Raw genomic sequence first — 26,241 nt, forward strand, 5'->3', positions numbered from 1 at the left:
AAGTGACTGAAGCAAGACGGAACACAACCAGACACATACAAACACACACAGGAAGAACAGGATGTGAAATTACATCAGTGTTATATTGAAGTTTCACTTCAATAATTCGAATAAGTTCATGTTTATCAGCATCTCTTACAATCAAAATTGTTTCTAGACCCTTTCCAGAATCCCAGAGCCTGACCCCTAACAAGCAACAGTGGCAAAGAAAAACTCCCCTTTAACAGGAAGAAACCTTGAGCAGGACCAGGCTCATGTAGGGGGACCCTCCTGCTGATGGTTGTCTGTGAAGAGAGAGGGAGAAGGGGGGAGGACAGGTAGAGGAGAGAATAGGTAGAAGAGTAGAGGAGAGTAGAGGAGAGGAGAGGAGAGGAGAAGAGAGGAGGGGGGAGGGGAGAGGTTTTGCTTTTCAAATCTCTTTTATTTATACTATTAATGATATGGTTGTAAGTAATAAAAAATGATAAACACAAACTAGTGAATCAACCCTCAGTCAATTGAAACGAACAGTTGAAATGAAAAGAGAAGCTGGAACACAGTGGGACTTTTAAAGAGATGGAAATTACAGATGTCCTCTCAAGATTCAACAGCAGTGTTGGCATCATCGTTGCCCATTCCAATATAACATCACGCTAATATTTACAGCCCAATAATAATACAAGAAATTAGGGAGTGCCATCCCTCCTATTGAACGAGGTCTTGGAAGTACACTTATTTTATTCGGGGGCATTTTTTTTATCCAAATGACTTCCAACTTGATATCTGATTATTTAATTTGGTAAATAAAGATTTCGTTAAAAAGACCAGAAGGCACTGAAATATATATAAAAACTTAGGCAGCATGTTCATCTTTACTGTATTAATTCTTCCACCCAAAGACAGAGGCAGGAGATCCCATTATTCAATGTCCTGTTTCAGACTTGATCATAGGGGCTGATAACTAGCAGCATAGAGATCTTTATGTTCATCTGTGACCCACATGCTGAGGTATTTAAATTTTTGGGACAAATTTTAAAGGGAAGTGAATTTTAGAATATCTCATTGTTGCTAGTGCCAACAGGCAGCAGCTCACTTTTCTGAATATTTACCTTGTAGCCAGATAGTTTATCAAATTCTGTCAGCAAGACCATTAGCTTAGGAAGACTCAAGAGGGGGTGTGAAATATATAGGAGCATATCGTCCACATAAAGCAAGACTTTATGCTCCTCCCCTGATCATTGGATTCCTTTGATGTCAGTTTTTTGCCTCAGTGTTAGTGCTAGAGGTTCCATTGAAATTGTGAAAAGGAATGGTGACAAGGGACATCACTATCCTGTGCCATTGTTGAAGCTTATTAGTATGAACAGCAGCCATTGGAGATGTATATAATAATCTAATCCATGATATGAACGTACGGCCAAATCCAAACTTTTCCAACGCTGAAAAGATAGTTCCACTCCACCCAGTCAAATGCCTTTTAAACATCAAGAGAGAGGACTATCTCGGGCACACCTGGTGGAGATGATCTATAAAAAATGTTAAAAAGGTGTTGAACATTGTTGCTCTTGAATGCAGGGTCGTGCTCTTACGCTGACCATTGTCTAAGGGAGTGTGGTTAATTTGTGTCAGGTGTTGCGAATCAATAAATGACTGTGTGCCCCTGCTCCGTCAGTGTGTGTGCATGCCGGTCGAATGAAACCGATGGCTACATGCGTTTGTTCCTCCGTCAAGTTTTAGTCGGCGTTCCTTCCCTTTTATGATGGCAGCTTCAACATCCAATCCAATATTGAATCCAACATCGAATATTGAAAAAGGAGTAACAATTCTTGATAAAAGCCTGTTTGGTCCGATGAGCTAATGGAAGGAAGAACACCCTCCAGATGACGTGCCAGAACTTTGGTGAGGATTTTTGCAAAATGAATTACACTCAAGGGGATTTTTGCCCTTTTTGAGAATTACAGAAATAACTGCCTGACGCATAGTTAGAGGTAAGATCTTGAGTAAAAGTGATTAATCAAAAACTGACAGTAACAAAGGGGCAAGTTGATCTGAGAGTTTCTTGAAAAAATCTGTCGGTTACCCAACCGGCCCCGGGGACTTGCCACTTTGCCTAGATCTGATTGCAGATATTATCTCCAGGGCCGAAAACTCCTTCTCTAACACATTAGCTAAGCCTGGGTCCACAGATGGAACCTGTTAGGATCCTAAGAAATCTTATATTGCAGAGGGTGTTGTTGAAAATTCTGATGTATATAATGATTGATAGAAATTTTGAAAACAGGAGTTAATCTTAGCTCTATCTGTACTGTAGAGGCAGAAGTACAGTTTATGGTTATGTAGTTCATATTATTAAAATGTGTTAAGAAAATGCATAATTCAATAATATAAGCACAGAGAGATTTAATAGTTAATCATTTGATTTATAACTTTATAATGGTTAAAAGGGTTAAAATGTCTAATTGAATCCATGTTATGTGATTTCGTATCTGTTGATAAAATTAGTGCTTCTCCTTTAAGACCGCATAGAGCCAGGTGTGCCTGTTTTCCGTGAGCGGGTAATCAGTGCTTGAGAGCTGGAGAAGCAAACGGTTTTCTTACCTTTTATCTCTCTTTCTCTTCTATAAGTAATTAGTTGCAACAAGTGTGTTAGCCAGACCCAAACGTTTTGTAATTTTGTGGAGATTTTTATATTTTTTCTTCACTACAAACGTTTCCTGAGTGGATTTGTGGAACTACACAGCTGAGCTACAGACACCGCCGGTGGAATGCAACTTCTTGCTAGCGTTAGACAGATGAGTAAACCACTGCTAGATCTCAAGCTAATCAAACCTCTACATGTACTCTTCAAACCTCATTCGCTGGTATAGTCTGATTGGCGGTTCTTTGCTGTAACTGATGGGCAAGAATGCGTCCATTTCCCCCCCCCCCACGTTCATAGCATCCGTGTTGAAATTTGGAGAAGAGATATTCAGTCTGTCGTGTCAATAAAATATCAAATTCTGTCTGCAAGGACAGTCGCTTTTTCATTGTGTCAGGAGATGGTTGATTACTGTATAGCATATCCAGTTCCAGGATCTGATCTGTTATTTCTTTATGGCGCGCCATATATGCCTTCTTTTTGTTCACACAGTAAGAAATGATTTGGCCACATAGATATGCTTTTAGAGATTCCCATATGGTTGAAAAGGGCATTACTGGTGATTACTGACATCGAGATGTTTTATTTAAGATAAAATAAAATTGGTGAACGACTCTTCTGATAGGAGAAGAGGATTAAGTCTCCAAGGGCGGTAGATATTTGAGTGTTTTGAGGATGCATATCTCCATGGTTAGAGGGCCATAATCTGAAATAACTATGGTATCAAAGTCACATTTGCTTACAGGCAAAAGCAGTCTCTTATCCAAGAGAAAGGTATCTATGCGAGAATAGCTCTGATGGACTGGGGAGAAAAAGGAGTATGCTCTAGAAGTGGGATTACAAAATCACCACACATCCACTATACCATATGACATAAGAAACAGCTGGATAGTGTGTGCTGATTTAGACAAAGAGGTCTTTTTGGAGAAGCTATGATCGAAGGAAGGTGAAAGTATACAATTGATATCACCACCAAGAATAAGATGATGCGATATCATATTTGGTAATCAAGAGAAAACATTAGAAAAGAATGCTGGATTGTTCAAATTTGGTGCATAAATGGCCAGGATAACTAAGTGAGAAATGCTGCTCGGATGTAGGGGAAGGAGCTGTGTTGCCCCAGCGTTCTTCCATAGACCAGAAACTCCAACCATGTGCCTTTTTTCTCCTGGCGCCTCTCTCCTGCGGAAAGGAATTATGACATTGCCAACCAAGAGTTGTTGGCTGTAAAGGTAGCCCTCAACGAGTGGTGGCACTGGTTAGCAGGGGCTAAGGAGCCATTCCTCGTCTGGACTGACCACAAGAATTTGGAATACATCAGGTTAGCCAGGAGACTGCAAAACTTTCTTTGATCTACAAAGAGGACTTTGGACCACTGAGGAAGACCATCTGGAGCGCTGTCGTCTCCGGTTCAGAAGTGGATTGACACCATTAAAGCTAGAGTAGCAGTTTAGGTCCTGGATGTGTCTGTGTGGTGACTGTTAAAGCTCTGACTCCAGCTGAAGTTCACTGCTGGTGAATCTCTATATTCTTGAATGGGTTTTGTTTCAATCCTCTTTAGGCTCCAGTTGTCCCCCTCGCTTCTGTACCTTTTCCTCCTTCTATTCAACCTTACAGGAATGTGCTCGGATTCATGACTAATAAGTAGCTCCTTTAGCAAGGGCCTTACATATCTGACCCTTCGTGTTCAGGGTGCCAACGTTCATCTTAGGTTTCAACATGATTGTGTGGCCCACTGAACCAGACTCGGGACAGTGTGCAGTTTAACACCAAAAGTTTACATTGTTGAATTTTTTTACTTATTTTAATTAGAAATTTTGGAAAAACGTAGTTGAGGGACCCTCCTGCTGATGGCCAATTCAAACCAAGCTCTTACTCCAGTGGTACAGAAACCAGACTGCCCTTAACAGAGGGCCTCAGACCACGTACTCATAGAGCACTCCTCACAGAATACCCCATGGGACACAGTTGAATGACTTTTCCAGACACCTGCAGAGGGTAAAAATCGGCCGGGAAAAAAATCCACATTATTCCTTCTGAATCCAGGGTTCGACGATTGGTCGAATCCTCGTCTCCAGTATCCTGGTGTACACCTTCCCAGGGAGGCTGAGTGTAATACCCCTGTAGTTGGAACACCCCCTCCAGTCCACTCCAGTGGCACTGTTCATGACTGCCACGTGATGTTGCAGAGGCATGTCAGCCAGGACAGGCCTACAAAATCCAGAGACTTGACGTACTCAGGGAGGATATCATCCACCCCCGACCCCCTGCCACCGAGAACCTTGATAATTACCTCGGTGCCTTCGGCTTGGGTGACGGCAGAGTCCTCCTCAGAGTCCCCAGCTTCTCCTTCCTCAGTGGAAGGTACAGGGGAGAAGGCGTGACAGGCCTGGCAGACACAAACAAATTGTGAGGGTCTGTTGGGAACGTCTGGCTGAGCCCTCTGCGTCAGGAAGAGCTTCACCAAGATCCCGAGGGAGGCTGGGGACATTGAGTCGGACCATGTTCTCTGCATCCTTTGCTGGGTTGTAGCTCTTGATGCAAGGTCTCTGGTGCCAGTTGTGGTGGCAGGCACCGAACCCAGTGGTGGACACTGGAATTAAGGGATGCCGTCAAGCTGAAGGAAGAGTTCTATCGGGACATGTTGGCCCATAGAACTTCCCAAACATTAGACAGGTACCGGCAGGACAAGCAGGCTGCAGCGAGGGCTGACCTGGGAGCCAAAAACTCGAGTTTGGGAGTCAGGGGAAGCCATGGAGAAAGACTATCAGTCAGCCTCGATAAGATTAGGGCAAACCGTCTGGCGCCTTAGGAGAGGGAAGTGTGAGAAGAATTATTGTTGTTATTACTGTTATCGTTTCAATGCTATAGTAAGTAGATTTAGAATGTTTAATCAAAAGGAATGTATGAGTGTTTGAACGTTTGAACCAAGTATTGAAGCTGTTAGGTACCCAGCACTGAGAGGTACCAGGTTCAAGGACACGAGGAAGTCGGAGAAGGAATCATGAGGTCAGATTGACATAAATGTTGTGTGCACCAAATAAAAGAGGAGAGCGAGCAGCAGACGGACGGAGTTGAGAGAGGAAGCTTGAACTGCTCGTCAGCTCTCCCTTGCAAGGCCTGTTGTTTGTGTGGTTGATCTGAGTCTAGTGAACGAACAGCGCGGGTGACCAAACATCACCCTCACAGAAGCAGTGCGCCGCCAACACTCTGTAGTATGGGTGGGGACCATCTGACCTCAACTGGGGACATAGTCAGATGGTGGAAGGAATATTTAGAGGAACTTGTTGATCCCGTTGTCATGGCGTTTTACCATCTGCAATCATATTCAAATTTCACACTTGAATATATCAGTCAAAAGATTTTTGCACAAGTTTAACATTTTGTGAAAGAATTCATGAAATGAACCAACATATCTAATTTATTGATGATCCCTGTGAGTCATCACTTTAGTTATGTTGCTAATGTTAGGGAGAATGATGCAACACTACATATTTAGTAATTATATTGTAATTACTATTTGATGCTGGTAACTAATAAAGGGCTCAATGCTAATAAACCTTTGATTCCCTCTTTTTCACAAGTGCTGATTTGATTTGAAAAGGGCTCCATTACTGATAGAAAAAAACTATAAATTTAAAATAGGATTAAAATGTAAACATTCAAACTTGGAATAATGCATTTGACCATACAATCATTAAAAATGCCAGTAAAGTATTTATTGATAGTCGATCACGCTGACATCAACTGGAAACAGGGAATTTCTCCTGGATACTTTTTCATTTCTTTCCGTACACTTTAGAAATGCATAAACAAAATACAGGTTGCAGAAAAACAAGATAAAACAAAAACCTAAAAAACTCTGTAATTACGACAGAAAGGCTGTATTAAACATCTCCAGTGGAACTGCCAGCATGTGCGTCCAGTAAACAGAGCAACATCTGCACTGATTTAAAATCATTCACAATCACAGATCGTAAAAAGGAGCAGAGCTAAACAGTTGATTAATAAGAGTAAAAAATAAGCTAACTTGACTCCCAAGTAAAAAGAAAACCCAGAAAATAAATGTAGGAGTGATAGCTGTACATTCTCATCACTTGCATATTGATGTAGCGCGTATGCTTTTGGAGACGTTTACAGCATGTCGTCTTCCCCTCCTCCATACATGTCAGCCAGTTTCTTGAAGCGAGGTCCCCATTCACTGAGGCATTCGTAATCCTGGTCTCCACTGTTCGAAGAGTTCAAAGAGGAGAGGCTTCCTGACTCAGAGCCCCCACCTTCATAATCAAACACCAACAGGGAGTCGTAGGGGGGCGCTGTGGGGTCGTTATCAGCTGCCTTGAGGTTCTGCGGGGAAAGGTCGACTAATTTAAAAACATTCCGACTGATGAGACCTCCAACCACTCCTGATTTCAATCATGAGGTTGCAATCATCAGTAATTAACAGTATCAAGTGTATCTGATGGTGTTTGAGTCGTCATCTTAATAAGAAATCCTTTGATCAAAAAGCCACGTAAAAGTTTTATGCGTTTGCAGTCCAAAGTTCGAGCATAACTGCGCCATTTTGTAACGACATACTTGTCCCAGCTTTGTAGGTGAATTAAGTCATGAGATTCTAATATGGCCGACACCACTTTGGTGGGAAGCAATACGTCTCCTGCAGCACGCAGACCTTTTAATGGACGACACATCTACTGATGTCAACAGAATCTCTTCACCTTCGTGCAACAAGCAAAGTTCAGCAGATAAAAGTATCTGCTGAACTTTGAGTTCAACCGATTCACGTTTTCAGGCCACTTTGGGTAAATATTGACCCTCATGTTGTCACATTCAGCCCATAACTCCTCAAACATTTTCCTCCATGAACATTAAAGAGTTAACTTGTATTGTTAGGACACTTTGAGTTTGTGACTCACGTGGTCAATAAAGTTGCCAATTTCTTCCGGGTTGGCGGGGCGAGGCTGGTACTGTGGAGCAGGCATGAAATTTGGCACCACATCATTGCGGAACACCTCCGGCCGGTTGTCCAGACCACGATGGAGAACCCCCAGATCATAATCCTGGTGGGAAGTCACAGAAAAAGGACTCAAATGTGCAAAAATAAAAAAGCTCAATTGTTTCACCCAAGAACTTTAAATGATATCATGACTTGAGAACTTTGCCTTATTCTTCCAACGGCCAACATTGTGAGTAGAATGTGTCAATATTCAAAAATAGTGTTGAAGATATTGTTGGTTTTTTTTATAATTTCAATCCGCAGATATTCTTAAACTGAAACGTGGACTCTTGTTGCCAAACCGCTCTTGATATGAAAAAAACCCAAATGCTCAAATACACGTTGAAGAATTTCAAAGTTTTGTCGAACAGCCGACTGATGATTTAAAGCTTTGGTTCAAGCGTCCGTGACCATCATGGGTGCTGCTACAAAACCCTGGACATTAAATCACTGATATGTTTTATTGTGTTCATCAAGTGCCCACATTCAGCAAGTTTTGTATCTGAAACACCGGTAAACAGCCTGTACCTGATCATCTTCACCACCTCCCTCTTCATCATAGTAAAAGATGTTGTCTCTGACATCAGTGTCCTGCAACAGAGGCTCCTTCTTGACTCCTCGTCTTCGTCTTGCCAACAGCAGCAGCAGCAACACAACCACTGAACACACAAGCACATCAAAGAAACCGTTATTCAAGCGTGATACACCCGAATCTTAGCAGGCTACACAAAAGCCAGTTCAGCCATCTGGTTCACCTAAGTGAGGACACCCAAGTTCAAGAAGTTAAGATCAGTCAAAATGAGTCCATAACTTGTTGACCATGAAGGCCTCATCAACCCAAGTTCTTATATATGAATAAAAAAAAAATAGTGAGACGAAAAGCTGCTGTGATTCAGTAAAGGTTTGAGAAAACTCAATCATCTCAACATTGGAGTCATGTTATCTGAATTTAGAATAATTTAATCTGTGCTGTCTGTTACCCTCGCCATTCACTCTTTAGGATCTACATTTCTCCAATACAATATCATGGTTTGTTTTCAGATGTCATTGAAACATTACACTTACTGAGTAAAACCAGGATTCCTCCCAGTACTCCAAGGATGAGGGAGAGGTCAGTGCCAGCGGCTACACGGTCTTTACACCGCACGTCGGCTCCAGTACAGTCACACACAGTGGCCTGGACCGTGCTGTCCTGCTCCAGGCCCTGTCTGTCTGAAACCCTCAGAACGACAGTGTATTGGCCGCTGTCCAACTGCGTAGCCAAATTCAAAATAATGCCCGTTTCTACAAGAAAGAAAACACATTATGTTCTTCTATTTTGACAAGATGTGCACAGAAACCTGTTCTTGAACCACCACCTTAATGTGGTGGAGAGGATTGTGTGGTCCTAATTTTCTGAGGCTCTTATGCCCCCGGTAGGGTCTCCCATGAAAAGCAGGTTCAAGGTGATGGGCCAGACTATGGTTGGCTCATGTACCCACCGTGACGACAAATGGAACAAGGGTATTTACGTGGCCAGATTGAAATTACCAATGTCCCAATCTGAAGCCAGACCTGGGGTTAGGGCTCGCAGTCGAGTGCCTGATGACCGTGTCTCTGCCCACAGGACCCAGCCGGTCTCAGCCCAAAATGGCGATGTGGGTGTGAGGCTCACCCACCCGCAGGAAGATTCATGAGGTCAGTGCAATGTAGTTTGGGTGGCAGTGGTGGGCATTGGTGATGACCCAACTCTCAGATCCAAAACTCTATAGGGACATGGAATGTCCTGAGCTTGTGCAGGAGGTTTATTGATACCGGCTAGAGATAGTCAGGCTTCACAGGACAACCCTGTGAACAACAGATTGTGCTCCAACTGGGGACCCCATTGTTCTACTGGCGGACACCAATGTCCATTTGGTCAACGACAGCCTGGAGGGGTATGACTGGGAGGAATGGCCTCCCCGACCTAAACCCGAGTGGTGTTTTGTTATCGGGCTCATCACAACTTGTCCATAACAGACATCATGTACGAGCATAAGGCTGTCCATTAGTTCACATGGCACCAGGACACTCGAGGGGGTGGATGGGTGGTCAATCAACTCTGTTGTCATCTCATTTGATCTCCAGCTGGATGTATTGGACGCGAGGTAGAAAGTGGACACAAGGTCTCTGGTGCCAGTCATGGTGGCAAACCCCGAACCTCGTGCTGGACCACAAAAGTAAGGGATGCCGTCAAGCTAGAGGAGGAATCATATCAGTCCAAGTTGGCCGGTGTCCTCCCCAAACAGTAGATGTATGGCAGTTTGGTCAGGCCATAGAGAAGGACTATAGGTCGGCCTCAAAAGATTCTGGCAAACGGCCCGGCGCCTCAGGCGGGGGAAGCAGTGGTCTGCCAGCACTTTTTACAACTGGGAATATTGTCGATCGGTGGAAGGAATAGTTCGAGGAGCTCCTCAATCCCACCGACATGCCTTCTATTGAGGAAGCAGAGGCTGGAGAGTCTGAGGTGGAATCCAACATCACCCAAGCCAAATTTAGAGAGGTAGTGAGAAAGCTTCTCGGTGGCAAGGCACCACGGTGGATGAGAGCCGCCCTGAGTACCTCAAGACTCTGGATGTTGTGGGAGTGTCTTGGAGTGGTGAAGAGGTCCTGCCTGACGTGGAGAGTTCAAGTATCTTGGCGTGTCCAGTTATGTGGTCGGTGTACGGGACCGTAAAGAGAGAGCCCAGTTGAAAGGTGAAGCTCTGGATTTAGCAGTCAGTCTACGCTCCTATTTTCACCTGTGGTCAAGCGGCCACAATCAATTTCCTCCATGGGTGGACTGGGCACTCCCTAAGAGATAGGCTAAGAAGCTCATTCACGAGAGAGGATCTCGGAGTAGAGCAGCTGCTCCTTCGTGTAGAGAGAAGTCAACTAAGCGGGCTCAGGCATCTGTTTCAGTTTCCCCCTGGACGCCTCCCTAGGGCGGTCTTCCAGGCATGTCCCACCAGAAGGAGGCTCTGAGGTAAACTCGGGACAGGTTGGAGAGACTATGTCCCTCAGCTGGCCCGGGAGCACCTCGGAATACTCCTGGAAGAGCTGGAGGAAGTGTCTGGGGAGAGGAAGGGGAAGGGAGGACAAGATGCACACCATTGTCACTATATTACGTACTTGAGTCATTCATCCTAGCTGTCCAGTTGCTCTTGGATGTGCCCTGTAAGGACACACTGTATGGAGATCCATATCCTGGTCCATCCTTGTCAGTTACTGACAGCAGGTGAGGAGTAGAATCTTTATTACACACCTGGGAAAAGCAGAGTAACATTAAATATTTGGACACTGGACAGGAGCATTTGTTTAAAAAAAGAACTCGAAGTCCCAAATAATATCTAAAAATATCTGTAAAAGACGCACTCTGATTGTACGTTCTTCAATGATGGGGGCATTGTCATTGACATCTTCCAACTGGATGACAAGAGTACCGGTTCCTGTGGCTGGGACTTCATCTGATATGGTGACAGGAACGTATTAGTACAATTAAAGCTGTATATAAATAACAGCACATAATTACCTACCATTATCGTAAGCACCGATGAGGGCGGTGTATTTATCATCTTTGACAAAGGTCGACTCTCTGTCCATGGCATTCTTCACCTTAATCAGACCTGTAGTTTTGTCCACCTCAAGCCAACCAGCAGGGTCCCTGATGATTCTGTACCTGGAAATCAGACAATCACAGAAATAATTATGTCAATGTTAATCATGGAATTCTATACATTGACTAAACATAACAAAATTATTAGAATTCAAATGTCATCACAACAGAATCATTGGTCTATGCTGGTTTTCAATCATTCCTTGGCATGATGGAGTCTGAGGGCTTAAAGGTTCTAGAGACTGCTAATGACATCACTGCCAGTAAGACCTACATTTCTGAAGAGTTTTTAACCAACTACAGGAAATGAGAAGAAACTTCCTTGTACTCATGTAGCTGTACTAACACGAATCTTCAGCCCTCAAGAACTCTCGTCCCAGTTTCTTTAGAATGGAAATGTTTGCCACGAGTAATCCTTTAATTTAAGGACTGAAAATGTCCACTTTCCATTAAAATGTCACTATCATGATGTAACGCCACAGATAGATGCTCAATCTTACATGACGTTTTGATTGCGTGCCGTGTCTGGATCTGATGCAGTGTACTGCACCACATCACTGTCAACAGCAAGATCTTCTCGTTTTGACACAAGCTTCTCCAGTGGATCGAAGATGGGAGCTTCATTAACATCCACCACCTTCACCACAACGGTGGCGGTGGCAGTAGGCAGTGGTAATGCAAAGGGAACTTCATTCTCCACTGCAACCAACAATGTGTGCTTGTTGTTCTTCTCAAAGTCAAGACCCTTGGCAGGAAGAGGACAAACAGAGCAGCAACAATTGGTCTGACGGTCCTCAACCATGACGTGAATGTCCCAAGTTAATTATTAGACAAATTTACCTTGGCAGTGGAAAGAATTCCTTCTTGTTTGTTGGGTCCTGTTCTTACTGAGAAAAGCCCCTCAGGATCACCACTGATAATCTTGAACTTGGCATTCCAGGCCGGAGAATGCGGTTCATCTCCATCTGTCACCATCATTTTCATGATTTGGACATCTGCTTTATTTTCTGCAACCGACGCCTCATACTGAAAAATTAAGAGCAATATGATTAAAGTGTAATGATAGTCAGGTTTAAGAGGTTGAGGTGACCGTTGTAGAGGCACTCACGGAGGACTGAGTGAAGGCTGGAGCATTGTCGTTGCTATCGGTGACAGTAAGGATTACTTTTGCTACTCCAGTCAACCCATCCCCCTGCATATCAGCCGCTTGAACCTCCAGAGTGTACTTTGGGTATTTCTGTGACAGGAAAGACAGCAAGGCTTGAACACAATAACTGTATTTTAATAACCTTTCTTTCAAGTGCAGATGATATTTATACAAGTCTCCACAAACGGCCTTAAAAAGCTGAATCACAGCCAACATTTGCTTCAATTTCTTTTAAAAATTATGATCATTAGTTGGTTTGCTCTGGGCAAATGAAGGTTATGGTGCTGAACAACAGGAGGTGAGAGATGTTGGCCAGCTGTCCTGATCAGTCTCGCTCCGTGCTGACCCATCCCAACACACAGCACAACCAGCAACCTTTTAAAGCTTCATCATGAGGGGCTTTTACCAGGGTGTGGTCAGGGAAGACAGACACTCAGCTGCCATGGAAAATGAATGAATAAGTAAATAATATATCTGACCACTGGTCTCTGATGAAAACTATTTTCTATGCGATTCATGAGTGGATTCATCCATTTGTTAATAAAACAGAGTGACTGGCTTATAATATAATGACACCGCCGAGGTGGACAGCAAAGTCTGTTGAGGCAAAGTGTTTAAGTGCACCCATTGATGCACAACATGACATTTAAGTGAAAAAGATACAGGGTCTGATGATGTTCTCACAGTACTGTGGAAGCCACCTTCTTCATGTCCTCTCTGTGAGGGCCACAAAGTGCTTTGGGCTTTAACCTCAAAACCATCCCTGAGCCTCGCGATAGCAGACCAAATTACTGTCAACCCAGATTAAAGGACGGACATCGGGAGTCGAGAGACAGCCGGAAAGTAAGATGAAGAAATGATTAATTACATCATCTTCTTTAATCGACAGTTTTAAATGTAAAACTTTGGACTTAGTTTGAAACAACGGTCCCTGCAGGACACAAAGACATTTAAAGTATGATGAGTCCTCACCTCCCTGTCTAGTCCACCTGCATTGACTCGGATGAAGCCGGTCACTGGGTTGATGACAAACAGGTCGTTACTGGGCAACTTTGGCTCCTGGCTTAAGATACTATAGCGGAGATCAGAATTGTCGTTGTTTTCTTCATCCAGATCTTTAGCCACAACCTGAATCACATCAAAATCTGGAAAAACAATTCAGAAATGGAAGCAAGTTCAGTCTTCAAAAACATCTGCAGCACATCAGTGGAATATTAAAAAGTACTAAAAGCAAGTTCTTTTACACATCTGGTTACTACAATGTGCTACTCGTCTATTCCATCACATTCAGGACCACGTGGTCTTAGTATTTAGCCAAATATATATCCAAGAGCTTAATGTAGATTAACAAATGGTACTTTTTGGTGAAGCCTCAGCAACTTCTCCCAGGAAGATGTCTTGGACAAAAATAGGTTTGTTGTCATTCTGGTCAATGACATTGACGACGATATCCATCGGCTCCTCAGCAGCTCCAGAGCCAGCGGCCACAGCATAGGCCTTAAGCTGCAAAAAACCCCAAACATTTAAAGTAATTAAAAAGGTGTTTAAACCATCTACTGACAGTTTTATAATGCTGACGATGTAACATCTCTGAACTTTCAAATGGCCCAGACAAACTGGGAATGTTCGCAGTTTTATGGGAGCAAGACAAGCCCTACCAGCACCCTTGTTTCGTTTAGTTTAGTTTTCTCCCGCTTATCTGGGTCTGTGTCGTGGGGGCAGCAGCTTCAGGAGGGATGCCCAGACAGCCCTCTCCCCGGCAACTTTCATCAGTTCCTCCAGCCCAGCCACTCCCAAGCCAGGCGAGAGATGGAATCAATCCACCTCATCCTGGGCTAGCCAGGAGGCCTCCTCCCGGAGGGAGATGTCTGGAACACCTCAAGGGAGGCGTCCAGAAGGCATCCTGGCCAGATGCCCGAGCAACCCCAACTAACTCCTCTCGATGCGAAGAAGCAGCAGTTCTACTCCGAGTTCCTGCCAGATGTCCGAGCTTCTCACCCTCTCTCTAAGGTTGAGCCCGGCCACCCTGCGGAGGAAATTCATTTTGGCCGCTTGTATCCGCAATCTCGTTCTTTCGGTCATCACCCAACGTCGATGGCCATAGGCCAGGATTGGGACGTAGATCGGTCGGTAGATCGAGAGCCTTGCCTTCCAGCTCAGCTCCTTCTTCACCACAACTGATCAGTTACGTGCCCGCATCATTGCTGACGCCGCTCCGATCCGCCTGTCGATCTCACGTTCCATCCTCCCCTCACTCGTGAACAAGATCCTGAGATACTTGAACTCCTCCACCTGAGGCAGGACCTCCTCCCCGACCCGGAGAAGGCACTCTACCTTTTTCCGAGCGAGGACCATGGACTCTGAGTTGGAGGTGCTGATCTGCATCCCTGCCGCTTCACACTCGGTCGCGAACCGCCCCAGCATGTATTGGAGGTTTCTGCTCGATGGTGCCAGAACAACTATGTCATCCGCAAAAAGCAGTGACGAGATTTTCCGGCCACCCAACTCGACACCCTCCACTCCCCGGCTGCGCCTAAAAATTCTGTCCATAAAAGTTACGAACAGAACCAGTGACAAAGGCCAGTCCTGGAGGAGTCCAACCCTCACTGTTAACGAGTCCGACTTACAACCGGCTATCCGGACCAAACTCCCGCTCCTTCGGTACAGGGACTGGACGGCCCTTATCAAGGGACCATCCACCCCATACTCTCGGAGCACCCCCAGAGGATGCTCCTGGGGACCCGGTCATAGGCCTTTTCCAAGTCCACAAAGCACATGTGGACTTGGTTGGGCAAACTCCCAATTCCCCTCGAGCACCCCAGCAAGGGTAATGAGCTGATCCGTGGTTCTACGACCGGGGTGAAACCCGCATTGTTCTTCCGCGATCAGAGGTTCGGCTCTCGATCTAATCCTCTTTTCCAGCACCCTGACATAGACTTTCACAGGGAGGCTAAGGAGTTTGAGCCCCCTATAGTTGGAACACACCCTCTGGTCCCCACTCTCGAAAATAAGGACCACCACCCCAGTTTGCCAGTCCAAGGGGACTGCCCTCGATGTCCACGCAATGTTGCAGAGGCGTGTCAGCCAGGACAGCCCTACAACATCCAGAGCCTTAAGATACCCTGGGCGGATCCCATCTGCTCCCGGAGCTCCGCCGGAGCTCTAGCATGCAACAAAAGAGGGAGAAGCCACGTACCCAGCCTGGAGGGTTACCGGGGCCCCACCCTGGAGCCAGGCCTGGGGCTGGGGCTTGATCACGAGCGCCTGGTGGCTGGGGCCTACGTCCATGGGGCACGGCTAGGCCCAGCCCGAACCGGCTATGTGGACACTCCCGTCCCCAGTGGACCCACCACCTGCAGGAGGAGCATGAAGAGTCCGGTGCATTGTGGATTGGGCGGCGGACCAAGGCGGGGGCCTTGGTGGTCCGATCCTTGGTTATGGAAATTGGCTTTTGGAACATGGAACATCACCTCTCTGGCGGGGAAAGAGCTGGAGCTTGTGGGGGAGGTTGAGCGCTACCCACTAGATAAGGTCGGCCTCACCTCCACACATAGCGTCGGCTCGAGAACCCAAGTCCTTGAGAGGGGTTGGACACTCTTCTACACTGGAGTTGCTCAGGGCGAGAGACGGAGAGCTGGGGTGGGCTTTTTGCTTGCCCCTAGACTCTCTAGTTTGATGTTGGGGTTCTCTCGGTCGAGCGAAAGGGCCGCTTCCCTGAGCCTTTGGGTTGGGGAACGGGTTCTGACTGTTGTTTGTGCTTATGCTCCGAACAATATTTCAGAGTACACACCCATTTTGGAGGACCTAGGACGGACGCTGGACAGTGTCCCGACTGGGGACTCCATCGTTCTGCTGGGAGACTTCAACGCTCACGTGGGTAACGACAGAGTGATCTGGAAAGGCGTGATTGGGAGAAACGGTCTGCCCGATCAGAACCAGAGTGGACTTCTGTGCTAGTCACAGCTTGGCCATAACCAACACCATGTTCAAACATAAGGATGTTCATCGGTGGATGTCAATGTTTGACTTCATAGTCGTGTCAGCTGATCTGCGGCCATATGACAGCAGAGCTGTCAAATGATCACTACCTGGTGGTGAGTTGGATCAGGTGGGGGGGAAGTCACCACGCGGACCCGTAAGGCTGGTCTTAACTCCCACATCCGACAGAGCTTTCCAGGGGCGGTAGGGGACATTGAGTCTGAATGGGCCATGTTCCGCTCCGCCATTGCTCAGGTGGCTGTCACGAGTTGCGGCTGCAAGACCGCTGGTGTTGGTCATGGCGGTAATCCCCGTACCCGATGGTGGACACCAGAGGTGAGGGGAGCAGTCAGGCTGAAGAAAGAGGCCTACAGGTCATGGCTGTTCTGTGGGTCTCCGGAAGCAGCTGACTGGTATAGTTTGGCTAAGCGGGCTGCGGCCGAGACGGCCGCAGAGGCAAAAACATGGGCGTGGGAGGAGTTCGGTGAGGCTATGGAGGAGGACTTTCGGTCGGCACCGAGAAGATTCTGGCAAACTGTCCAGCGCCTTAGGGGCAGCAGGCGGCAACTTGCTCAAACCATGCTAGGTATGTGTGGGGAGCTGCTGACGTCTCCTGGGGCAATTATCCGGCGGTGGAAGGAATACTTCCAGGAGCTCCTCAATCCTACCAACATGTATCTTCAAGGAGGAACAGAGTCAGGAGACCAGGAGATGGACCATCCAATTTCTGGAGCAGAAGTTACTAGCACCCTCCTACTTCTTATATCTAGAGTTGTATATTCTAATTTCTAAATAAAAATTATAATTTTATCCTGTGTAAATGCATCAGTTTGTATTGCTTGTGTCTCTAGCATGAGGCCTACCGTGTAGTTGGCTTGTTCCTCTCGGTCCAGCTGTTGTGTGACAAACAGAGATCCTGAGTCTCTGTCCATGGTGAACAGGTTTGTAGGAGGCTGATCAGCTCCTGGACCAGTGATGCTGTAGAAAATCTTCTTCAGTTTGTCTTGGTTTGAACGGATCTGGACAAAAGCAGTCACAACTCAGAATGTTTAAACGGCACTTTTCTGTCTGTAGTCAGAGCCACGTTCAGCCCCTGGTGGCAGAAGTAATCTGAATGGGGACGATTAGACCTGATGTGTTCAGGTGTTTCTACCAACAAATATCAAACATTTTTTAAGTGCTGCTCAAGTTTAACCTCTCTTATGTTGTGTCCACACCCTTCATGCCTAGAGGCACCAATCATTCATTTGGGCTTCAAATTAATGATGGGTACATTGGTACGTGATTCAAGTACATTTCTATACTTTGTCCGATTCCACCATAACTGGAACATAATGGAGACAAACTGAGCCCACTAATCCATTTCAAAGGGTCTTACCTTAGAGATTTCAAGTGGGTAGGGTCCTCTCGTATTCTCAGCAACCTGGATGGGAGGAATCACCCAGTCTCTCTTTCTCCTCCTTAGACCTCCACCAGACCTCTGGAAATACAGGACAGGCACCGGGGCTTCCATTGCACCCTGGGCAAGGACATTTAATAATATGGTCAGAGGGATAACTGTGGATAAGTAAGCCTTCATGACTAGACCAACACATGCTGTAAGGTTATTACACACTCTGCAATAAGAGATGTTTCTTCTAGCTTCCACAGCTGAAAGAACAAAATTACATTAATAACTGATAAAGAAGCAGCCTGAACATTGTCAGCAGAGTAGAGAATGCATGGCAAAAGGTGTGTACATGCTGTTGAAGATCCTGGTGCAGCAGTTCAGTACCTGAGGTTCTAGTGAAGTATGACACATCCCAGCCAGAATTACCCTGGTTACATGGTCTTAAAACCCTGCTAAAAGTGTTGTCTGTTCAGGAGTATGGAGGAGTACAAGATTTAGACTAACTCAACAGATTTGGACCATCCCCTCAGCTGATCGGACCACTACTGCAACTGATGGTACCACCACCCCAGTTCTAAGCCAGTCTGCTATAGAGGATAGAACAACTGCACCACAACCACCTTATCAAGTGTTTCTCAAATCCATAAAACAAAGGACATACATGTAAAATTCACAATAGAAACCTAGTTCATAAAAAATTCCACTCCTTAGTTATTTCAAACCTGGTTGCCTGGTTACAACACCTTCAGAAAAGACTGACTAGAGGGGAAAGGGGGAGGCGTTAGAAGTCTTGTTAGAAGTCACCTCAAATATCAACTGGAACTACCTACTGAGATCCTTTACCCTCACCTGTATATATATCGAAAACCAAACAGCAAAGTAGATTTCTATGACAAACTTAAAGTTATTTAATTTATGTGACCACAAGACAGAATTCAATTTAGTCTGTGACTTAACATAAATTGGGACAAAAAAGAAGCTAGAAGGAATCTTAAAACCACCAACAGTTTAAAGATAAACCAACCAATCACAAACAAAAATTGACCTGTTGTTTACTAACTGACCTGAAAGAATCACCAACACTTTAACTGGAATATCTGACCATAATGCCGTTTTCTACATTTTCTTCTGTAGAAAACTCTCCAAAGAGATTCCAGAGCTAATTTTAATATCCATAATGGTCAATGAATAACAATAGAATTCCCAAAACTCAACAACACAATACACACAATAATACAGAAAGCAAACTTCTTTGTAAAAACATCATTGACAATGTAAAAGAAAACAGTCAAAAAATGTGAAAACAGCATTAATACACTTACTGGCAAACAGAACAAAAGACAACAAGGGGATAGAAATAAACATCAATGGAAAACCGATGACAAATCCCAATAAAATGAGCGCAGAGTTCAACAACTTTTTCATAGATTATAGAAACATCCCCGCTGTTCCATCCTGCTGGGTTCTGAACCCATTCCTATCAATGATGCACAACCGATTATTGCAAGAGATGAGATTTCACAAACGGAGGTAGCTAGCATGAACAGTCAACTGAACAGCTCTGAAGCCAAGGGTGATTATGATCTTGATGTCAGTTTCAGAAAAGAGCATAAAAACACACCGAGCTTAGACAAGAGTGGTTGTGTTGGAACGGTATTTCTAAAGAAGGCTTTTGACACCACAACATCCTTTTAACCAAATTAACTCACTTTAATTTTTCAGGAACAGCCATAAAATGGATGCTACCTGACCAACAGACTGCAGTGTGTCGTGGTCAATGCTGTCAAATCCACCTATCGGGAATGTGTTGCAGGAATCCCACAGGGTTGCATTCTAGGACCGATTCTTATATCAACGACCTTCCACAAGCATTCAAAAAATTAGATGCAAATGTATGAAGAAGATGCAGCAACATATACATCCGCAAAAAATACACAGGAAGCTGGTCGCATTCTTCCATCTGCAATGGCTCTAGTCCAAGACTTGTTTCCAACTCATGTTTGTATGATGTTCTCCAAACAAAACAAGAAAACTAGAGGGGGGTCATGTGACCATGACCATGATGGCAGCCTAGCGGAAATGTTTACGCCACCTGTGCAAGACATCACCAAAAAAAAAAAATTTTTTTTTTAAAAAAAAGAGTAATATTTGCAACTGAAGTCTAGAGTACAACCTCGGCAGTGACATGTCTAATCCCCGCCAGCCAAGCAGTGCAACAATTTTACCTGCGCCTGAAAAACAGCTACGAAAACAACATCACCGACCCTAGGCAGCAACATGGACACTAGCCGCACGGCTAATTTAGCCAAATTTCTGAGCGAGCTTAAGTCACTCCAGACAGAATTTGGAACAAAGCTGGACAACATAGACACTCATCTGACTGGAATGACGAACTCTGGAATAAGCGCTGGAATACAACATGACACAAACGCAACGAGATATCGCCTCAAACGAGGTGCGGATCGACGAAGCTGAACGCCGCATCTCGAGGTAGAGGGATCACTCGAAAAAGCGTAAGTTTGATGTGACCATCAAGCGTGTTACTTTCCTTGAATCCAAAGCAGAGGATCTGGAAAACCGAGGGATACGGAAAAACCTTTATACAAGAAAGGATCAACTACTGGCAATCTTACCAAGGATCCATTAAAAATAAATAATACTTTCCCAGACTTTTACGAGAAGCTGTACAAATCAGACTGCATAGAAATAAAAGAACAAAACATCTTCCTCGATAAGCTGAAATTCCAAACAATAACAGATGATGAAAAAAGCAGATTAGATTGTCGACTGAAGGCAGGTGAGCTTCTTGAAGCTATGGGGACATTAATGGTGGAAAAGCACCAGGTCCAGACGGATTACTGATTTCAGTTTTAAAAAACATTCTATAAAAGAAACTTGTTGATCCACTTCTTGGTATGTTTAGTGAATCTTTTATCAAAATAATTCTCCCAGATACATTACGATGAAGCCCCTAGTTTTAATAACCCTTATATAGAAACCAAATAAGCCGCCAACTGAATGTTTGTCTTACAGACCAATCAGTTTGATGGGATGTGATACAAAAATACTCTAAAGCACTTTCTAGAAGGCTGGATAAGTAAATTCCACAGCAGCACATTAACGATGACCAGCAAGGTTTGGTACGAACAAGGCAAGGATATCATAATATTAGGAGGGTCTTGAATATACTTCATGAGAAACATAATGAGATAGACACTGCACAGCTTTCAGTAGATGCTTCCCAAGCCTTTGATAGAAGAGATTGGCATTACCTTTTTGATGTCCTCCCAAGATATGGATTAGGTGAAGTTTTTCTAAAATGGATTCCATTGTTGTACACAAATCCAACTCTTGAGATCCTTACCAATAATGCAACATCAAAACCCTCTAGACTACAAAGATCCACCCAACAGGGCTGCCCTCTGTCACCAGTACTATTTATATTAGCAATAGAGCCCTTAGCTATGGCCGTGAGGGAACCCAGAGGAATACCAGGCGTTACAGCTGGGGAAGGGAACATTGTATTTTGCTATTTGCAGATGATATAATATTTTATTGAGAAACTTAAAACATAGCATTCCTAATTTGTTGAGGTTAATTGAACATTTTGGGAGTTTTTCAGGTTATAAAGTCAAAACCCAAATCCATACTACTGCTCTTTAATAAGGTAGAACGTCATAACCCCACAATAGATACCCCATTGATAATGACGACAGAGGGATTTAGATACTTGGTCCACTTTGTCCATCTCTATGATTGGACAAATTAATTAAAATGACTCTTACCACAATTTTTATACCACTTCCAAACACTCCCACTGCTGCTATCAGAGATGTTTTACAACAAACTTAGGAATGATGGGAGGGTCAGGCTTTATCTTAAACTACTGTATTTGCCTTATGAGTGAGGAGGGCTTCAATTTCCTAATCTCAGACGGTATTATATGGCTGCCCAACTAGCCTCAGCATCCAATTACTTCTGTACTACTACACCTCCCACCTCGGTCAGCATTGAGCATGAATAAATTCCATTACCATTAAGCTTATATATGTACTCCTTAGGTCTTAAAACATTAAAAAGATGTATGAAAAACCCTTTCCTTAAAAATACCATCTTGGTCTGGTATGCAGGGCATAAAAATATAGGTGACATGCCTGTATTGTCTCATCTTGCCCCCATTTGGGGCAAGAAAGAATTTCTCATTTTAGAGACATACAAACTTCTGAATTTTGATCATTTCAAATACTTTAAATTTGCTGGTGCTCTGTATAAACTGGTCTTGCGCCGCCATCATTAAAACTAACACATGCTGCCGGCAGAGCCACTCGGTCTACGGTCAGAGGGGACTGACGTGCCCTACAGACAGACCAACTTTGGACGAGCTGTTCTCTCAGGTGGGGGCTGTGGTGGTAATATTTGGAACAGCATAGCCATCCCCATAAGAGAACGCCTCATCACCCACCACACCGGAGCCCTGCGGGTCTCCTGAATGAACGAACAAACAGGATTTAAAAATAAATTAAAAAAAAAAATAAAATGCGATGACGTATGTGAATCTTTTGGAATTTCATGGTTTCTGCATTGATTTTTCAGAAAATGTGATCAGATTTTGAAGGAAAGGGTATCGACAAATATGCCAAAAATAAGAACATGCTGAGCTTTAATGGCTACAGTGAGAACCACAATGTGAACACTTGGGTTAAAGAGCCCAAGAACCTCACTGGAGTCCAGCCTTAGCATACCTGGAAGCCTGGTGAAAAAACAAAAAACTGGGTTTGGAGGTGGGACTAGAGCTAGCCTGACTGTTAAAGAAGCCCCCCCCCACCCCACCCTTCAGTCAATGCTCACGAACCATTGACTTCCCTACAGCTGGAACAGGTTACACAGGGACATCAAAGACTTCACATTCAACAGTTGACAGACTAAATTTCAACCAATGGAGGCTTGGGGACGGTGGCTACTCGAACATCAGTCCAAAGGACCCCAAGAGCCAGGGCCACTGCCCAGATTTCTGAGGTCCTAAGCACAACTGGACAGTGACTCACAGTGACGACAGTTATGATGAATTATTGGAGAAAAATCACAGAATTTCACAATGGTTCACACATTTTTTCTGCTGTATTTAAGCTTGGATGACAACAGCTGCATGACCAGCTTGATGAACGTATTCAGACACTTCCAACTGATTTTTCAAGCGTAATAAAAGCATTTGTTTTTAAGCTCCTTCTTTAGGTCTTTCTTAACCAAAGCAGAAAAAGGTAACTTTTTTTTTTACCTCACTGTTGTTCACCTCACTTTCAAGGCTTTGGTGCAGCAGCCTGACAGGGAGGGTATGTTTGTGACCTTGGGAATCCCTGATATCGATAAGAAAGTCCAGGTGTCCTTCATGCAACGTAATTGGTCGCTTTACCTGGAGGAAAAGAGAAAAGGGGAATGCTGACAGGACAACCTCTTTTTTGTTTAAATTGGTTTAAAAGTTTAAGTTACAAGTTACCCATGTGACCCCTGTAGGCTTATGAAGCGTAGAAAAATCATTAACAAAATGAATTCATTCAAAAAAGGAATGTTAAAAAAAGGAATAGGGATCAAGTCTTCCTCACACCATTGTCAGGAAAAATCTTGCAAATTTCATCTTTTCATGTCTTTTTCAAGAATATAATATTTAGCACAAATAACTAATGTAAGTGAATTGAGACCTGGAGGCATTGTTGCCAGATCATGAGGAAACCAGAGCTTCTGTTTCCTCTGACTGTCTCCAAATGTTCATATTCAGTAAATGCTAATTATTGATAGCATCTACAGTCTAGACGAAGGAGCAGACGTGTCATTTATACAAACCAAAATAATGCCCGTTTGTTCCCATCCCAATAAAACCAAACCTTTAAACCCCACTTTAACCAGTAAGGGCTAATATAAAAATATATTTAAAAGCTGGTTACTGACCGTCAGAGTGCCGTCTGTCTGTACCCTGACACGACTGTCGCTACTCCAAAAGGTAAACCGTCTCCGCATGGTGCAGTCGTCAAAGTTCACTGTAATTTAATGGGCATAAATCAGTTCTCCAAACACGACAAGATAGAAAATAAAGGAAAGATACAGCGAGCAAGTATTCTGTAAACACACTGGTTCAGCATCCAGGTAAAGGTGTTCTCATACATAGAGAGTATACGTTAGGGGCAGAGCAATGAGACGGCTCAGCAAGTGATCTGGGTCACTGGGATCAGATCAGATCTGGAGAGGGATGAAGAGCTGCTTGGTGCTGTGGCTCACAGCTGAGGGCTACTTTCATTTTCAAGTGCAGGCTAGAGGAATGCTTTTCCTGCAGATTCTGGAGCAGGAGCGTCGGGCCCTTCAGCTCAAACTCCCTCTTAACGCCAACAGTTAATCCAGTGGAAGATTAAGTGATCTCCAAAATGTGAACGTTGACATATTCTCTTTGTAGTTTAAACACCCCCCAATTCTTTAGGGACCTACAGCAAAACCACACTTGTCCAGTGATAGTGCCCACTAGCGCCCCCTCTGGCCAGTATCACAGCTTACATATTGCAATTAAACAATCTGTAGACTGATGTTAATCAAAGATTTAAAACATCAGCTACATCTCCGCACTGATCTACGGCCGACCAACCACAGGTGCCGAATATTGAAGAAACAAATGTAGATACATTTTTACAAAGTTCTCACCTTTGCCCAATCTTGCATGTGACCTCAGGTTCTTACTGGTCATTTTGAAAATCACGTTATCTTGGTCAAATCCAGGGACACATGTTTGCTCCTCTGGCGTCACCAACGTCGATACCTTGGAGAAATAAATAATAGTTATTGTCTAAATGTACAAGAAAAGGAGAAACACGTTGAGAGCATGTTTTAAAAGGAAACGCACAAAATCCTGTCGTTTTTCATTCATGTTATATGTCAAAATTCCCTGGATAACTAAACTCCCCATTACTGGCTGAAATGAAAGTTGTGATCTAAACAATGATTCCTAGTTTCCCAGGATAACTGCCTGAAAGAAATCCCAACGAAACAGGAAGAAATAGAGTAATGAAATAAAATACTGAATTACTAATACATGAAAACAAGCCTGTTACCACCTCAGACCATAAGTGTTCCTGAGAAATGTTAAATCCCAGAATAGATTTTTTTATTTGCTTTGACTCAATTTCAAATGAATACATGGAAACAAGAACAAACTTCTTTATTCCCTTTATTCAAATGCTTTCGGGAAAATGCAGTGACAATTGAAACTGAAAAGCTGCTTTTTCTTTCCTCAGTTTCGAGTTCTGTAGTTGTGGTCTATTCTGGACTAGATTTCACCTCGGAAAGATAAAAATACCTGAGGACCGCACAGCAGCCGCTGAAGGACCAAGGACGCGTGTCATGACTGACATCAGCCCTTATTTCTCTGTGCTCTAGATAAAAGTGTTACAAACATATGGAATATATATGATCCGCAGAGTCTGGCGCACTAAGGAACACGTGGTTTACTTGTGGAAGTGTGTGTTAGTGTGTGAAAGCAGCAGGGCGAGGCCCCTGGGCCCGGAAGAGACCAGTCCAACAGCCATGATGGCGCTAGACAAGCGCCACAAATACTCACTAAATATGTGCAACTACCGCCGGAGACCAAGCTGCAACCTTTCATCCGGCGCTACCACCTGCTGCTTCAATCCATGGCCACAAATGTCAAGAACATACTCACGTAAACATCTACAGGTTTTTAAAAAAAAAGTCTTTTAAAAACCTTCCCGATGCTGTAAAGGCGCAAATTTGCGGTTGTTTATACTTTACAGGTAATGTTTTCTGAGAAATCAGTACAGAATTACAGGAAGTAGATAAAAACATACGAGCGTCAAACGATCTCACCTGATAAGCGACGAATAAAAAGACCCAAATTCGGACTCCAGCGACCCCCATCTGTCCCCCGAGCCGCCGACAAACTCCGCAGGTAAAAGTTTTCTTCAGGATTTCACCTCTTTGCTCGCTCGCTCTTTGTCCTGACTTCAGGAAGACAGTCAGAAAAGTGACTGAAGCAAGACGGAACAGGTACTTTCGGCGTGTGACGTCGTGTCACAGGTGCGCAGCTTCCGTATTCCTCATATGGTCATACTGGTTCTGCCCGCCCGGAGGAACCACGTGACTGAAACCAGCAGCCGCGAAGCGTTCGTCCAGGTTCCACACAAGGAATTCCAGTTCTGAGCTCCTTTACTGTCTCTCTCGCTCTCTCTCTCTCACACACACACACACGCAGGCGCGCGCACACACCCACACACACACACACACTCATCACAGGATGTGAAGTCATCATGTCATCAGTGTTTTCGCGTCATTAACTGGTGATTTCTGATTTCCTTTATTTATCCCTGTCTCACACTGGTGTACTTTTATATTTTGGTGTTTTTATCTTTCATTTTTACCCTCATAAAGCCACCCAAGGGGGCAAAAGGCACTTCAAATCAGGATTGTTGTTGTTGTTGTTGTTGTTGTTTCTGTGTTCAGACAA

At 44.3% G+C, this 26,241-nt stretch overlaps 1 protein-coding gene across 1 annotated transcript; it reads right to left on the reverse strand.

The window, feature by feature from the left end:
* Nucleotides 1–6,314: 6,314 nt before the first annotated feature.
* Nucleotides 6,315–25,890, reverse strand: LOC101071407 (B-cadherin-like). The gene is made up of 18 exons (XM_029834711.1): nt 25,605–25,890; nt 24,426–24,540; nt 23,685–23,773; nt 23,017–23,151; nt 17,730–17,870; nt 17,215–17,370; nt 13,732–13,876; nt 13,346–13,518; nt 12,335–12,463; nt 12,067–12,252; nt 11,727–11,971; nt 11,147–11,289; nt 10,986–11,077; nt 10,743–10,875; nt 8,679–8,897; nt 8,142–8,272; nt 7,534–7,677; nt 6,315–6,964 (listed from the first exon to the last, which is right to left on the reverse strand). The coding sequence occupies exons 1-18, from the start codon at nt 25,653–25,655 to the stop codon at nt 6,752–6,754; spliced, it is 2,640 nt and encodes an 879-aa protein (XP_029690571.1). The 5' UTR covers nt 25,656–25,890; the 3' UTR covers nt 6,315–6,751.
* Between the last annotated feature and the right edge of the window lie 351 nt (nt 25,891–26,241).

Source organism: Takifugu rubripes, chromosome 4 (genome assembly GCF_901000725.2).
Source record: "Takifugu rubripes chromosome 4, fTakRub1.2, whole genome shotgun sequence".
NCBI classification, from domain to species: domain Eukaryota; kingdom Metazoa; phylum Chordata; class Actinopteri; order Tetraodontiformes; family Tetraodontidae; genus Takifugu; species Takifugu rubripes.